Here is a 17503-nt window from a genome sequence, read left to right as displayed (position 1 = left end):
GTGATATTTAGAGAACTGACTAGGGTGAAGGAAGATTCTGAACTCATCTAGACAAACTAAAGAAAAAGCAGAAATCTAGTCTGTGTGAAGTCGAACCCAGTTTCCAAAACTGTAACCATGACGCCCATGCATTTGACCCATGGACAGCAAACAAGGAAGTATCACTGGTTGACCTGGAGTTTCTAATTCAAATGATGATACACAGATCTAACTAGAGGCCAACACACACACACACACACACACACACACACACACAATTGTAAAGAAGAGGAGACGCTTTTCCTACTTTCTGGGCTTTAACTTCAGCCTTTCAGGAAGCCAGCTTCTGCTGGTACCTCCCTTTAGAGCTAGCACAGAGAAAGACGGAAGGGCAATAAAGACATCTGGACCGAGTTCTGCCCTGGGACTAAAAAGGGCAAGGGTGCCCGTTCTTAGTTGACACTCTGCGGGGACTTCTTTGGCTTGCGAGCCCCGGCACCAAGGCAACTGTCGCTATCACCGCGCAGGGCAAGTTGAACTCCTACTGAGAACCCGCCGTGGAGAAATCACACACCTCAACAACATCCTTTGTTATTTACTTCACCAGATTAAGCGCTCACAGGCGGACCCCACCGCCAACACGACCCCAACCCTCACTCGATCGCTTCAATTCACATCTCATTCACGGCTGGACTTTTTGTCAGATCCTAGAATGAAGCTTTGCATTTACCCGATGAGTTGCGTCTCCTGGTGCTCCTCGGTCCGTGCCATCTCTTTTGTCTTATAAAAGATCAGGAGCAGACTGATCGTGCAGATCGTCCACCTCTTCCTGATGGAGCGCATCTTGGGTGCCCGGGAAACTCCTGGTGGCCCCAGCTCCCTCACCTCCTCTTCATAGAAAGATTCCTTTAGGGGGAGAGGTAGTCGCGGGGCGGGGGGGCAAGATCTGTAAAAGCCGAGGAGACCGTGGAGCCGGGATCTCCCCAGCAGGTCTCGAGGGTCCTCTGCGGCCGACCTCCGGCTGGTACCCGAGCGCTGAGCGGGGCTCTCTCTCGCGCGGTTCCCTCCAGCTCTGCCCGGGTCGGTCCAGCGCCTCCTCCCTGGGGCTTCGGTTCCTTTGCAGGAGAGACACCTTGTGCATTGGAGGTGGCGGCCGCTTCTGCAGCGGGGTTCGGGGGCGTCACTGGCCCTTCCCTTTTTGCTAGCATGGAAATGATGAGCAAAGCCAGCCAATCACGGCGCCGAGGGGGCGGAGGCTGCTGTTGCCTTCGGTCTCCGGCTGCTGCTTGCAGAGTAACGTCGCCGGCATTGCCTGCGCGGTGCGTAGAGAGGAAGCTCGCGAGCTCAGTCGTGTACAGACACAATCGCGCTCACACACATACACACACACACACACACACACACACTCACACGCACGCACGCACCAGTGCTCGCACACCGTGGGAAGAGAGAAGCGCCCGAGGAAAAAGTCAGCTCGTCCTCTCGGGACAGCAAAGCTTGAGCTCGATCTGGGAGGCAGGGCGCACCTAGATAGTCTTGTCCGCTTCCGCTTGGAGAGGACCCCGCGGCTGGGGACACAGATAGGAGACGCGATCTGAGAGCTGGGGGTGGCTAGCAAGAGGGGTATCCGCTTCCAGGCGTCTTTGCTAAATATACACCCTCGCGGGCGCACACAAGCCAAACGCACAGCCTCCAGAGGGGAGTGAATAGGGGGCGGGAGGAGGAGGGGGTTGGAGGACGTTTGATATGCTGGGCGCCGCTCCATCCCGAAAGGACAAACACACGCGTGCAAGAGCGGATCTCCCACTCCGGGTGGGTGGTGGATGACCAGCCCAGCTCAGAATCTGGCAAGGAACCAATGATGGCAGAGGTGTCACGGGGACTTGATGGATATTTAGGAGGGTCGATCGCTGCCATTTGAAAACTCCTCACGCAGAAGTCAAGGGAACTCCAATCCCACTTTAACTTTCCTGCGGGGAGATCAGAGTCTGAGAAAAGCAGAATCTCCTTTTTAAAACTCAAGTAGACTTACGCACACACACACAGACCCATACACGCATACACACATGCACACACCCAGAAGAAAGAAGGGAGGAGAGAAGAAATGAAGGAAGGGAGGGAGGAAGAAGGGGGAAAAGGAAAAACAGCAAGCTTTTCTCTCAAAGTTAGTAAATTCTATTTAGCCTAATTTTCACCGTCTCTTTCCCTCTACTGTTTTTTGTTGTTGTTGTTGTTGTTGTTGTTTGTTTGTTTGACTTCTACTTTGTTGTGTGGCGGGAGCACTTTTTCCTTCCTAGATTCTAGTCTTCAGTTATAGTCCCTCTCCAAGTCTTGGGTCCCCTAGCCTCAGCCACTTAGTTTGCCTTGGTTTGGTTTTTGTGTGGTGTGGGTATGGTGGAGGTGCCTGAGGGAGTCAGTCCTAAAGTGAGACAGTGCCTGGAAGCCAGAATTTCCCCCATCTATCTGAGCAGGACCCAGACTCTCTGCTTTTAGTCCTTCCCCCAGAGCCTCTCTCAGTTCTGTTTCTTGTTCCTTCAGGTTGAGCAGTGGCTCCAACTGTCATCCACCCTTGGCCCCTAGGCCTTCCACCTCCCTGAACTTAGAAATGGTGAGGTTCACCGCCAGTCCTTTGCTGGAGGGGAGCAATACTGGCAAAAAGTTTCTAGTCCCCTGACAGCGTAAAATAACAAGGATACCAGCCAACACCTTTGCTTAAAAACTTGGGATCCCTGGCGATGTTTGCCATTCTTCAGCTAAGATGTAGACAGTTAAGAACCACTCAGGTCTCCAGCCTCCTATTCACAGCAGAGTGAAAGGAAGTTGGGTCTAAAAAGCTCAAAGGAGCAAGTAATTATGAACCTTTATTGACACTACAAGTGGCCCACCGGGAGCCTTTCGAGTTTATTGATGTCTCGGGAAATCCCGCTTGCATTAATGCAGCTTGATCACAGTTCCTGCTCAACTAGCAGAAACTGCAAGAATAAACAGCTTCTTATTGAAGTGAGAAGGGTACCAGGATGCATAGGAAGTTGGCAATGCATGGTTAGGATGTTAACTAAGTTAACTTTTGATGTTTAAGCAGTAAACAAACATATTCTGAATTTCAAATAAAACACTATTTGCTGCTGCTGATGGAGTAATATGTATAATTTAATTAAATTCATCCTTCTTAAGCAATTCCTATTGACCAGAAAATGCCTTCAGTTCAGTTCAGTTCAGTAGCTCAATCATGTCCGACTCATTGCGACTGGATGAATCACAGCACACCAGGCCTCCATGTATATCGCCAACACCCAGAGTTTACCCAAATTCATGTCCATTGAGTTGGTGATGGTATCCAGCCATCTCATCCTCTGTCGTCCCCTTCTCCTCCTGACCCCCATCCCTCCCATCATAAAGGACTTTTCCAATTAGTCAACTCTTTGCATGAGATGGCCAAAGTATTGGAGTTTCAGTTTCAGCACCAGTCCTTCCAATGAACACCCAGGAATGATCTCCTTTAGGATGGATTGGTTGGATCTCCTTGCAGTCCAAGGGACTCTCAAAACTCTTCTCCAACACCACAGTTCAAAAGCATCCATTCTTTGGCGCTCAGCTTTCTTCACAGTCCAACTCTCACATCCATACATGACCACTGGAAAAACTATAGTCTTGACTAGACGGACCTTTGTTGGTAAAGTAACCTCTCTGCTTTCGAATATGCTATCTAGGTTGGTCATAACTTTCCTTCCAAGGAGTAAGCGTCTTTTAATTTCATGGCTGCAATCACCATCTGCATTGATTTTGGAGTCCCCAAGAAATAAAGTCTGACACTGTTTCCACTGTTTCCCCTGTTTCCCCATCTATTTCCCATGAAGTGATGGGACCAGATGCCATGATCTTCATTTTCTGAATGTTGAGTTTTAAGCCAACTTTTTCACTCTCCTCTTTCACTTTCATCAAGAGGCTTTTTAGATCCTCTTCACTTTCTGCCATAAGGGTGGTGTCATCTGCATATCTGAGGTTATTGATATTTCTCCTGGCAATCTTGATTCCAGCTTGTACTTCTTCCAGCCCAGCATTTCCCATGATGTACTCTGCATAGAAGTTAAATAAGCAGGATGACGATATACAGCCTTGACGTACTCCTTTTCCTATTTGGAACCAGTCTGTTGTTCCGTGTCCAGTTCTAACTGTTGCTTCTTGACCTGCATATAGGTTTCTCAAGAGGCAGGTCAGGTGGTCTGGTATTCCCATCTCTTTCCGAATTTTCCACAGTTTATTGTGATCCACACAGTCAAAGGCTTTGGCATAGTCAATAAAGCAGAATTAGATGTTTTTCTGGAACTCTCTTGCTTTTTTGATGATCCAGCGGATGTTGGCAATTTGATCTCTGGTTCCTCTGCCTTTTCCAAAACCAGCTTTAACATCAGGAAGTTCACGGTTCACGTATTGCTGAAGCCTGGCTTGGAGAATTTTGAGCATTACTTTACTAGCGTGTGAGATAAGTGCAATTGTGCAGTAGTTTGAGCATTCTTTGGCATTGCCTTTCTTTGGGATTTGAATGAAAACTGACCTTTTCCAGTCCTGTGGTCACTGCTGAGTTTTCCAAATATGCTGGCATATTGAGTGCAGCACTTTCACGACATCATCTTTCAGGATTTGAAATAGCTCCACTGGAATTCCATCACCTCCATTAGCTTTGTTCATAGAGATGCTTTCTAAGGCCCACTTGACTTCACATTCCAGGATGTCTGGCTCTAGGTGAGTGATCATACCATCGTGATTATCTTGGTCATGAAGATCTTTTTTGTACAGTTCTTCTGTGTATTCTTGCCACCTCTTCTTAATATCTTCTGCCTCTGATAGGTCCATACCATTTGTGTCCTTTATCGAGCCCATCTTTGCATGAATAGTTCCCTTGGTATCTCTAATTTTCTTGAAGAGATCTCTAGTCTTTTCCATTCTGTTGTTTTCCTCTATTTCCTTGCATTGATCACCGAGGAAGACTTTCTTATCTTTCCTTGCTATTCTTTCAAACTCTGCATTCAGATACTTATATCTTTCCTTTTCTCCTTTTCTTTTTGCTTCTCTTCTTTTCACAGGTATTTGTATGGCCTCCTCAGACAGCTATTTTGCTTCTTTGCATTTCTTTTCCATGGGGATGGTCTTGATCCCTGTCTCCCATACAATGTCTCGAACCTCATTCCATAGTTCATCAGGCACTCTATCTATCAGATATAGTCGCTTAAATCTATTTCTCACTTCCACTGTATAATCATAAGGGATTTGATTTAGGTCATACCTGAATGGTCTAGTGGTTTTCCCTACTTTCTTCAACTTAAGTCTGAATTTGGCAATAAGGAGTTCATGATCTGAGCCACAGTCAGCTCCCAGTCTTGTTTTTGCTGACTGTATAGAGCTTCTCCATCTTTGGCTGCAAAGAATATAATCAATCTGATTTCGGTAGTGACCATCTGGTGATGTTCATGTGTAGAGCCTTCTCTTATGTTGTTGGAAGAGGATGTTTTCTATGACCAGTGCGTTCTCTTGGCAAAACTCTATTAGCCTTTGCCCTGTTTCATTCTGTACTCCAAGGCCAAATTTGCCTGTTACTCCAGGTATTTCTTGACTCCCTACTTTTGCATTCCAGTCCCCTATAATGTGTAGGTACCTGGAAATACAGTAGTGAATAAAATTTAGCAACTAAGCAGATAGGAAGACCACTCACTCAGAGGGGACAGATTGAGAAAAAGAAATCAAAATAAGTTGCAATGTGAAAGTGAAAGTTGCATCCGACTCTTTGCAACCCCATGGACTGTACGGTCTGTGGAATTCTCCAGACCAGAATACTGGAGTGGGTAACGTTTCCCTTCTCCAGGGGATCTTCCCAACCCAGCAATTAAACCAAGGTCCCCCACACTACAGGGAGATTCTTTACCAGCTGAACCACCAGGGAAGCCCAAGAATACTGTAGTGGGTAGCCTTTCCCTTCTCCAGGGGATAATCCTGATCCAGGAATCAAACCAGGGTCTCCTGCATTGCAGGCACATTCCTTAACAGCTGAGCTACCAGGGAAGCCCAAGTTACATTTAGGCACCATGAATTAACAGTAAGGTTTGAAGTATGTATCTCATATGTAGGTAGGCTACTGGATGGAAACACGTAAAGCACTTAAGTTTTTGGCAGCAAGGAAGGTAGGATTTCTAGGAAAGGGCACACATAAATGGAGTTTGCACAGCTAAGAGGTAAGTCAGGCAGAGGGTTCAACAAGCACAGGAAAGATATGTGTACACAGGGAGGAATACATTGCTGGAGTTTTGGAATAGATCAGTACTGTTGGAACAAGAAATGGAAAAGGAAAACAGTGGGATATAGTCCTCAGTGTGATCATACTAATCTAAACCTCCACAATGTCAAACTGTTTTCTCTAATAAGCAAGTTACAATATGAAAATCTTCAAGAGGACAGCAAGTTTATTTCATGAATTAAGCTTCCAGTTTGGTGAAAATGTTCTCATGGCCCAAACAAGACAAAACAAATCCATCAACAGCAAAACTAAAGCAAACCAAGAACTAGTTATGGGAACACATAAGACAAATTCAAATGTCCAGGAAAAAAAAAGAACTCTCCAATTGTATAATGCTGCTGTTTCTGAATTTGTTAAGCAGAGCACCTTTTACTTAAAGGTGAACACTTCTGAATGATTGATAATGGTTCAATGAAATTCAAGAGAGTCCTCCTTTCCATATTTGAACAATTAAGTGTTGAGAGTATAATTTAACGTCATTTATTTCATCTTATTAGAATTATGAAATATGCATCCACAATCATTTGCCAAGTTTAGAAATATGTAGAGACCAACAGTATGACCAAATTGAGGACAGTCTGATTCTTCTCAATGTGCTATTAGGGACAAGAGCCATAAATATGTATGTTGGGTAAAAACTCTTATCCACACAAGTATCTTTTGAACTTATCGCCCTCTATTAGAATACTGGTTTTGATGATCCTGAAAAATTAAAGTTGCTCCTAAATTTCTATTCTATATTTGGACTGTAAGTTCTTCAATAAAGAGAACACATTTGTCTTTATTCAGCACAAATCTGCAATTACACAGTACCCTATGAATAAATAATACAAGTAATGGCAGTTAGTTTCAAAATGCAACTTTATCCTTTAACTTAATGTAAATCATGTTTTAATTACTGGCAGTGCCCTCAACTTCAGCTGGAAAGAAATGAATAGACACATGGAATCTCATAGTGGGGTTTTTCAATAGCCCATGACATTTTTAATAGGCTATTTTTTAGAGCAGTTTTAGATTTACAGAGATATTGAGTAGCAAGTTATAGACTGCCCACATATGCAGTTGAGAGGTGGAGATACTGAATATGCTCCAAACTGAGAAGGAACTTTGGAGACCAACAAACAAAGCAGGCAACTCCAGAAAGTGCAAACTATGCAGTTTATTGTGGGTAACTCACATACAGAGGATCCTGCGACATTTGCCACTGCATTCCGTCCAACAAAGGGGTACTGGGGCCTGTGACATTTGCCATTGCATTCCGTCCAACAAAAGGGGTACTGAGGTATTCAAAGGGACAAACCCTATAAAACAGAACCTGACTACGCAGTGAGACACACATAAACAGGGACTGGGACCAGCGGTTTTCCCTCCCCCTGGAGGTCTCATGACTGTTAACCATCTGCATTAGCAAAAGACATCCTTCCAGTTTTCGTATCTGGTGAAGGCAAGGGTAAAAGTTGATGGGGAACTCTTTGGGCTTAGGTGCATTCCTTATGAGTAGGTAAATGTTCAGTCCTAAGGAAATGGGGGTGGCTTGGACTGTGGGCCTAACATGGAGCTGACCAATGGAGTCAAGGTGGGTCAGCCACACACACCTTTACCTCCAAGCATGCACAGCCTCACTGACTATCAACACCCCACAGCACAGCAGTACATTTGTTCAAGTCAATGAAAGTACACCTTCCCATCATTGTCACCCCATGGTCTGTAGTTGACTCTTGGAATTGTACATTCTGTGGTCTATATGTCTAATTGCTTTGACAAATGTACAATGATATCCACCAATATAATGCCGGGATAATATCTACGATTGGAATGTCATACAGGTAGATTCACTGCTCTAAAAATCCTCTGTGTTCTGGCTATTCATGGCCCCCTCCCCAGGCAACCACTGTTCTTTTCATTGTATCTATAGGTTTGCCTTTCCCAGAAGTCATATAGTTAGAATGATAAAGTATGCAGCCCTTTGCTTCTTTCACTTAATAATATGCTTTAAAGATTCTGCCATATTTTTTCATGGCTTGAAAGCTCATATTTTTAACACTGAATATTTCATTATCTGGGCTTCCCCGGTGGTGCTAGTGGTTAAAAAAACCAACTTGCTAATGCAGGAGACATAGGAGATGAGGGTTCAATCCCTGGGTAGGGAAAGATCCCCTGGAGGAGGGCATGGGAATCCACTCCAGTATTCTTGCCTGGAGAATCCCATGGACAGAGGAGCCTGGCGGGCTACAGTCCATGGGTCACAAAGAGTCAGACACAACTGAAGCAACTTAGCAGACACACACATTCCATTATCTGCATCTACCGCAGTTTATTTATCCAAATGCATATGAAGAGCATTTGGTTGCTTCCAAGTTTGGGCACTCATAAAGCTACTACAGACATGTATAAGCTTTTGTGTTTGTGTGTAGGCATGTTTTAAACATTTGGGTAAATACCAAGGAGTGCTGTTGCTGCTAAGACTGATGGTGGCTCAGTGGTAAAGAATCTGCCTTCCAAGCAGGAGATGTAGATTCAGCCCCTAGGTTAGAAAGATGCCCTGGAGAAGGAAATGGCAACCCACTCCAGTATTCTTGCCTGGAAAATTCTATGGACAGAGGAGCCTGGTGGGCTGTAGTCCATGGGGTTGCAAAAGAGTTGGACATGACCTCATGACTACTAAAGAATAACAACAAGACCATGATTAGATTTGTAAGAAACCTGAAGTGAAAGACTTCCAAGTGGCTGTATTATTATCCATTTCATCAGCAAAGAATGCAATTGTGTTGCCCACATCCTTACCAGCATTTGGCGTTTGGGGTTTTGGCCATCTATTAGGTATGTAGTGGTATCTCACTGTTGTTTTAAATTTCATTTCTCCAGTAACACACAGTATGTTTATTTGCCACCTGTTTATCTCCTGTGACGAGATCTGTTCAGATCTTTGGTCCACTTTAAAATTAGGTTGTTCATTTTCTAATTGCTGGGTTTAAGAGTTCCTGTATATTTTAGATAACAGTTCTTCATCACATGTCTTTTGCAATATTTTCTTCCAGTACATTCTCTTGACTTTCACAGAGTAGAAATTTTTTATTTTGACTAAGTCCAGCTTATCAACTATTTCTTACATTGATCATGTCCTTGATGCTGTATCTAAAAAGTCATCGTCACATCCAAGCTCATCTGGATTTTCTCATGTGTCACTTTCTAGAAGTTTTATAGTTTCCCAAATTACACGTAGGTCTACTGTCTATTTTAAGTTAATTTTTGTGACAAGCATACAGAAGGTGTACTTGCATGTTGATGTCTAGCGTTTCAGCATTATTTGTTATGAAATGACAATCTTTTCTGAATGTTGCTGCTTTACTCCTTTATCAAAGATCAGTTGAATATTCTGGGTGGGTCCTGTATCTGTTCCATTGAGCTGGTTGTCTGTTCTTTTGCCAGTGTCACATGGTCTTGATTACTAAAGCTTAGTAGTGAGCCTTGAAGTCTGGTCGCTTCACTTCTCCAACTTTATTCTTCTTTGATATTATGTTGGCTATTCTGGGTTTTTCTTTCCATTGTAAACTTTATAACTGGTTTGTCAATATCCTCAAAATACCTTGCTGGGATTTTGATTGGAATTGTGTTGATTCTGTTGAAAGCAGAGAGGAATGGACATCTTGGCAATACTGAGTCTTCCTATCCATAAATATGGATCATTTCTTCCCTTATTTAGTTCCTTTGTGATTCCTTTCATCAGAATTTAGTAGTTTTCCTCATATGCATTTTGTGCATATTTAAATTTATACTTAAGTGTTTCATTTTTTTGAATGCTAGTATAGATATTTCTTCTTTCCATTTCAAATTCCAAGTGTTCCTTGCTAGTACCTGTGACATTTTAATAGTGAGGATGCTGCTGTAGTAGTTAGGAATCTCCAGAGGAAAAGAAACAATAGAAAGTGTGTATGTACAGAAATAAAGAGATTTATTTTAAGGAATAGGTTGCATGATTGTGGAAGCTGGCAGTTTCTAATGTTGCAGCACAAGCTGCCAGGCTGGAGACTAGGAAAGAGGAAAGAACTGATATTGCTGCTCAACTCTCAGGTCATCTGGGGGCAGGTATCCCTCTGGGGCAACCTTGGTCTGTTTTTCCCTTAAAGTCTTCAGTTTACTGGCTAAGGTCCACATTATGGAGGGTAATTTGCTTTACTCATAGTTTATTGATTTAAACGCTGTTGCTATTTAGTGGTTAAGGCATGTCTGACTCTTTGCAGTCCCGGGGACTGTAGTGTCAGTGGTGGGCCATAGCCACCAGGTTCCTCTGTCCATGAAAGTTACCAGGCAAGGATACTGGAGTTTGTTTCTCAAGGGGATCTTCCTGACTCTCATTGGCAGGTGAATTCTTTACCACTGAGCCACCTGGGATGCCCAATTTAAATGTTACTCTCATCTAAAAGATGGGCTTCCCAGGTGGCTCAGTGGTAAAGAATCTGCCTGCCAAACAGGAGACACAAGAGACAAGGGTTCGCTACCTGGGTCAGAAGATCCCCTGGAGAAGGAGATGGCAACCCACTGTATTCTTGCCTGGAGAATTCCATGGACAGAGGAGCCTGGTGGGCTACAGCCCATGCGGTTGCAAAGAGTCAGACACAACTAAACATCTAAACAAACACCACCACCACCTCATCTAAAGGACACATCCCAGCAACATCTAGACTGGTGCTGGGATCAAATATCTGGGTGTTGCGGCCTAATCAACTATAAAATTAACCATCACAGATGAGCTACTTGAAGGTCTTATTTATGACCTAGCAATATAGTAAGAATTATTCAAACAAATCCTTTTACCCATGAATCAATTATCAATAAGAACAAGAAGCATATTAATAAGAAAATTCAGCTGTTCACCAATAGGCAACTCAAGCTCTTTGTTTCTGGACAAAATATCTAGTCTTTAAATTTCATCCTGTATCAATTCGTTTTGCCCATGTAAAAATTCATAAAATCTTCACATATTTTTTAATATTTCTATTCACTGTCTGTTACTATTTTCATTCATAGTAACCAAATTTACTAGGCTTACAGCACAAGAGTGGTTTTGACTTTAGGTACCAGATACAAGCATGAATCTAGTATAACTGGAACAACAGGAAAAATTCCATCATTGCCATTCTCAATTTTTCCCCATCATTTAACGCATTATTTAAGTGATGCATGTCACTTACATCATCCTTTGCTTTTAATACTTAATCTCAAAACATGAACTTCCTTAGAAGAGACAATTCTTATGTACTATTAGTCAAATATTCTTTAAGTTGTAATATCCATCTGAAATATTCTCTGACATCTTTTACCTTCTGTTTGTCAAACATATCTCAATTGGAAATAAGCACTTCTTTTGCTCACAGTTCACATTTTAATTGTTTATAAACTGTTATTTCTTTTAGACGTAGTTCCTGGTGTTTTATTTCCTACTGCACACACCTCTGGAATGTTAAAATAAACAGACACACACCCCGTATATGCTTTGGCAAGTTCCAGATGCCCTACCTTATTACCCAGTGATACGTTTTGTGTTCTCAGTTTGCTGTTTTTCTGTGCTTAATGGTGATGGGAGAAGCTATCTACCAGGACAAGAATAACCATAAGGCTCAATATCACTTCAAACTGCTCAGCTATTGAATAGTGGTCACTTCAAAGGCAATTTTGCGTGTCACCACCTAGGGAATTTACTGTTTGGGATTGTGATTTCTTTAATCTTTTTGTACCTACTAAAAGTCTGTCTTGTATCTGATTCACCCAATTTATCTTTTCTTCTATTATCTATATTTCATAAGATTGCCCAATCTAATCACTCACTTAATATCTTCTTTTATGGAACCCACCTTCTTTTTATATGACTTTCCATTCATCACAATAAAAGCAAAAGAGAAATAGTAATAAAAATTGTTCAAGGCTAAAAAATCATTTGTGTAAGTCTATCTCTTTCCAGATATCTATATTCAAGTAATTGCTTTTATAGTTAAAATAGTATTCAGTGAGTATCTCTGGAAAATATTGTTTTGATGTACATATTATAACACAGAACAGTTCTATGCAAATTGAATTTTGTGAAGCAGACATTTCAAATTATTTTTAATTTGTCATTTGAAGATTTTAAAGAAAAATAATATTGAGGTAATTATTAACTGGCAAACTAGTGACCAACATAGCCTGTAAAAGGCATTTTGTTTTCCCACAAAATGAGGAAATGACTGAAATAAGATACACACACACACACACAGAAAATTAGTTGTCAATACTTCAAATTTCTTTTCAAAATATCATAAGACTTGTTAACATCAGATTCATCTACTCTGATGGTAGTAATTAGGTGAAGTTAAGCAGCAGCTGTTTCATCTCTCTCTTGTTTGTGTTTATTCCAGAATTTAAAAATTCATTTATACTTTAAATTCTTGGCCCCTGCAGGTATTTGGGTTGCAGTCCTTCAAGTAAATGATTCCTTTAAAAGTTATATACTTCATGATTAACCTGTCTAATGTATTGAACTTTACACAATATCAGCTTTTTTTAAAGTAACAAAATAAAGCTCTTATTAACCAAAATTTCAAATGCCAAGTCTACAAATGTCTGTCAGAAGAGAAAGTTGCTCTAGGGGAATGAATCAATAGGTATTCCCTAGAGGGCACCTGTGGGAATAAAGGAAAAACAATGAGTCTAATTAACATAAGACCTGTGCCTCATAATATAAATAATTGATCTGTCTTCTACATTACCACTAGGGGCTTCCCAGGTGGCTCATTGGTAAAGAATCTGCCTGACAATGCAGGAGACACAGGAGACACAAGTTTGATCCCTGGGTCGGAAAGATTCCCTGGAGGAGGAAATGGCAACCCACTCCAAATATTCTTGCCTGAAAAATCCCATGGACACAGGAGCCTGGCCAGCTACCACTGTCCATAGGGTCACAAAGAGTCAGACACGACTGAGCACACACACACACTGCATTACCACTATCATATATCCCTACATTACACCAGAAAACTTTGTGTAAATAGCTATGGATAATGGTGGCATCAGAGAAGGCAATGGCACCCCACTCCAGTACTCTTGCCTGGAAAATCCCATGGACGGAGGAGCTTGGTAGGCTGCAGTCCATGGGGTTGCTAAGAGTCGGACACAACTGAGCGACTTCACTTTCACTTTTCACTTTCATGCATTGGAGAAGAAAATGGCAACCCACTCCAGTGTTTTTGCCTGGAGAATCCCAGGGACGGGGGAGCCTGGTGGGCTGCCGTCTATGGGGTTGCATAGAGTCGGACATGACTGAAGTGACTTAGCAGTAATGGTGGCATTGTGGTTAACCATATGCTCACAAATATACACCTTATCTAATTGTGATAGCTTGTTAGTTACAACTGTGATCCTATCCTTAGAAAAATACATAAATGTGCTTTAGAATTCTACTGGGAAGATCAAAAATATCTGGCGATTTTATCCCTCCTGTGTGACCTAAATGTGAAACTCTTTACCTTTTGACTGCATGTCTTAGAAAGAGATAGGAAGAAGAACGCTGATTGGATTTATCCACTCACAATCTTTCTGACAGAGTAGTGTGTTTACAGGGAGTTCTCTGACATGAGTGGACTATGACTATAACATTTATGATGTATAGAATTCCTGGGGAGACTAACCTAGAACCTATGAAGATTTTGAACGTGTGTCCTTGGTATTAGAGATATTTGTCATAGGTCTGTTAAGGTAAGCAGAGATATTTGGGCAGTGGATTCTTGTCCATGGATGTTGTGATCCCTTTGAAGATGAAGTCACCTACAGGAAGCCTTAAAACTAGTCTTAGATAGCTCTCTGACAACACCTGGTAGAACAAGCATAAAAAGACATGTCAAACTGCCAGTACAACTAGGATTCAACTATCCACTTAATCCTGTGATAGTTATTCACAACTTACAGTTAAAGTATTAATTAAAGAAATGGCTAGAATCCTGCAGGAGACCTTGTAAACCATACACTATCATGTGTACTAATACACTCTCACACTCTCACTTTACAAGTTTAAAAAATGACTATTACACGTACTATTACATCTTCATTTTACAGACTATAAAAAGAATTAAACTATTATCAAGTGATTTGCAGATGGTATTCATTCATTTATTCGTTAGCCAAAATATTTATTGGATAATTTCATATTGTGATTAGTGTGTGAAGGAATCGACAGGGCAATGGAACGGAGGGTAATAAAGGTGTTTTTCTTTGAATAAGATGGTCAGGCAAGGGCTCTCTGAGGACGTAATGGTTGAAATGAACTTGCTGAATGAGAGGGATATAGGAATCCACAGAACTCAGTAAGAGAATTATAGGCTAAGAGAATAGCAAATACAATGGCCAGGAAGCAGAAAATGGCTAGGCAGATATGACATAAATAACGAATACAACAGCAGCCATTATATGAAAAAGAAGTGAAAGTGTTAAGTTGTTCAATCATGTCTGACACTTTGCGACCCCAAGGACTGTAGCCCACCTCTGTCCAGGGAATCCTCCAGGTAAGAATACTGGAGTGGGTAGCCATACTCTTCTCCAGGGGATCGTCCCAACCCAGGGATCAAACCTGGGTCTCCTGCATTGCTGGAAGATTCTTTATAATCTAAGCCACCAGGGAAGCCCCTAAAGGCAAGAGAAGTTAGGCCAGCCAGAAGTCATTATACAGTGCACAATAAATTAAGTGAAATAGAAGATATCATATAAGAAGGTATTTGAGGAAAACAAATTTCTGAGATATATATATATATATATCTCAAAGCCTGTGAAAGCCAACTTATTTAGGACATGTAGCATTATTTTTAGGCAATCCTTGTCTATTTGAGGCTTTAGCTCATGAATTTAAGGAGAGACATGTCTGTATGGTTATATGACTACTTCCTACTTCCAGTTGAGCTCACTTATACAGGTTTCAAACACATATATATATACTTGCATTCAACCAGGGTTGAGGTTTTGCCAGACAAGAATGGCAAAGGGAAAGAGTTGACAGTGATTAACAAGGGTTGAAAGGGCCACCAAACCTAATATGGGAAAAAGGGGAATCAAAGCAGAATGGTACCACACAATACTGTCAATCAACTATACTTCCAAACATTTTTAAAAAAGGGGTACAGATGTGTAAAGTCTATAACTCAAGAGGATGAAATTTCAAGATAGTGGTCTGTCTAGTCAAGGCTATGGTTTTTCCAGTGGTCATGTATGGATGTGAGAGTTGGACTATAAAGAAAGCTGAGTGCCAAAAAATGGATGTTTTTGAACTGTGGTGTTGGAGAAGACTCTTGAGAGTCCCTTGGACTGCAAGGAGACCTAACCAGTCCATCCTAAAGGAGATCAGTCCTGGGTGTTCTTTGGAAGGACTGATGCTAAAGCTGAAACTCCAATACTTTGGCCACCTGATGCAAAGAGCTGATTCATTGGAAAAGACTCTGAAGCTGGGAAAGATTGAGGGCGGGAAGAGAAGGGAACAACAGAAGATGAGATGGTTGGATGGCATCACCAACTCAATGGACATGAGTTTGGGTAAATTCAGGGAGTTGGCGATGGGCAGGGAGGTCTGGCATACTGTGATTCATGGGGTCACAAAGAGTCGGACATGACTGAGTGACTGAACTGAACTGAAATAATTTTAAAGGGCTACAGGACCAAGTTCAAAAGGTAGAGTCAGTACTCAAAGAGTGAGATACTAACAGTGTGGATTTCAGGGGAAAATAAGCTAATGGCAGGGTAAGATACAGAATATCTATGGCAATGGGAGACTAAATTGAGGTGAAACCAAATTTTCCTAGAGATGAGACAAAATGCAAAGACTAGGGTTTCAGATGGATCATTTAGATGATTATTTGAAGTCACCAAGGAGGACAAGAGGAGTAAGTATGGACTGAGTGAGTTGAGCAGGCCTTTAATTACGGTGAGTGAGTAGGTGTTCTGTTCAGTTCAGTCAGTTCAGTAGTTCAGTCGTGTTGGATTCTTTGCGACCCCATGAACTGCAGCACACCAGGCCTTCCTGTCCATCACCAATTCCTGGAGTTTACTCAGACTCGTGTGCATTGAGTCCGTGTTCTGTAAATGACAGCATCAGAGGTGGTAGAGAAGGATACTACTGATGGCATAAGCATCAGAGGATATGAAGAGATGTTTTGTATATGTAATGGAGAACCAAAAAGGATATTTCTTCTATTACTGGCCTTGATTTATATGACATGTCGAGGAAGAACAGCTTTCATTTGTGAGGACTTGTTGGAGAAAAAGGGACCTCTTTTCAAATGCAGGTGTTCATTAAGCGATGAGAACACTAGTTACTTAATCTTAAATAATTATAACCAAAAGACAAAAAAATCATTTTTTAGCAATCTTGGACTGTAGTTGCTGCCATATTTAAGATTTTTCTTATCTGTATTAATGTGAATTTTATTTTGCTTAATTATTTTTGTTTGTGTGTGCGTTAGTTGCTCAGTTGTGTCTGACTCTTTGCAACCCATGGACTGTAGCCTGTCAGGCCCCAGGCTCCCCTATCCATGGAATTTTCCAGGCAAGAATACTGGAGTGGTTTGCCATTACCTTCTCCAGGGGATCTTCCCAACACAGGGGTTGAACCCAGGTTTCCCACATTGCAGGAGGATTCTTTACCAACGGAGGTACCTGGGAAGTCCTATTCTTCATTCTTATGTGATATATCAGCTAAAATGGGTTCAAATTTGCTGTCACAAGTGTTCATTTTGATTATTTCCTAATTCAGCATATGAATTTTATTAGTAAGCTTTGTTAATAACAAGTGACCCCACCCAAATCACAGTGGCTCACAACAACATATATTTAGGTCTTGCTCATGGTAGATGTCATTGGCCTGGCTCAAGTTCTGTGGTTCTGATCCACAAGTTTTCTCCTTCTAGATTCCAGCCTCAGGGAGCTGGCCTTATTTGGGACATTTAGAAAGGCAGCTGGCAGGAACTCTTGATGTCTCCTAAGCTTCCCCTCAGATATTTCTGTATGCTTTCTTCTTTCACATTCCTTTAGCTACAGCTTGTCCTGTAGCCAAGACCCAAATCAATGAGTTAGTACTGTAGGGGCCTACCTGCATGCTATGTGCCCATAATGAGGATGGGTAAACCCCTTACTAGGAAGAAAGTGAAAATTTAGCAGAAAAATACGACCTACCACTGGTAGATCTAATAGCTGACTCAAAAGATAAGATTTAATAATAAATCA

At 41.8% G+C, this 17503-nt stretch overlaps 1 protein-coding gene across 3 annotated transcripts in view; it reads right to left on the bottom strand.

The window, feature by feature from the left end:
* Positions 1-841, bottom strand: part of ST8SIA4 (ST8 alpha-N-acetyl-neuraminide alpha-2,8-sialyltransferase 4) — a 105670-nt gene extending 104829 nt beyond the window's left edge. Inside the window, exon 1 of one of the 3 annotated variants that reach the window (XM_025292135.3) lies at positions 710-841. In XM_025292135.3, coding sequence (XP_025147920.1) covers positions 710-822 — 113 coding nt within the window. In that variant the 5' untranslated portion in view covers positions 823-841. 3 annotated transcript variants of the gene reach the window in all.
* Positions 842-17503: the final 16662 nt, after the last annotated feature.

The sequence above is a fragment of the Bubalus bubalis genome, chromosome 9, assembly GCF_019923935.1.
Source record: "Bubalus bubalis isolate 160015118507 breed Murrah chromosome 9, NDDB_SH_1, whole genome shotgun sequence".
NCBI lineage: Eukaryota > Metazoa > Chordata > Mammalia > Artiodactyla > Bovidae > Bubalus > Bubalus bubalis.
This window is presented reverse-complemented; position numbering and strand designations above follow the sequence as displayed.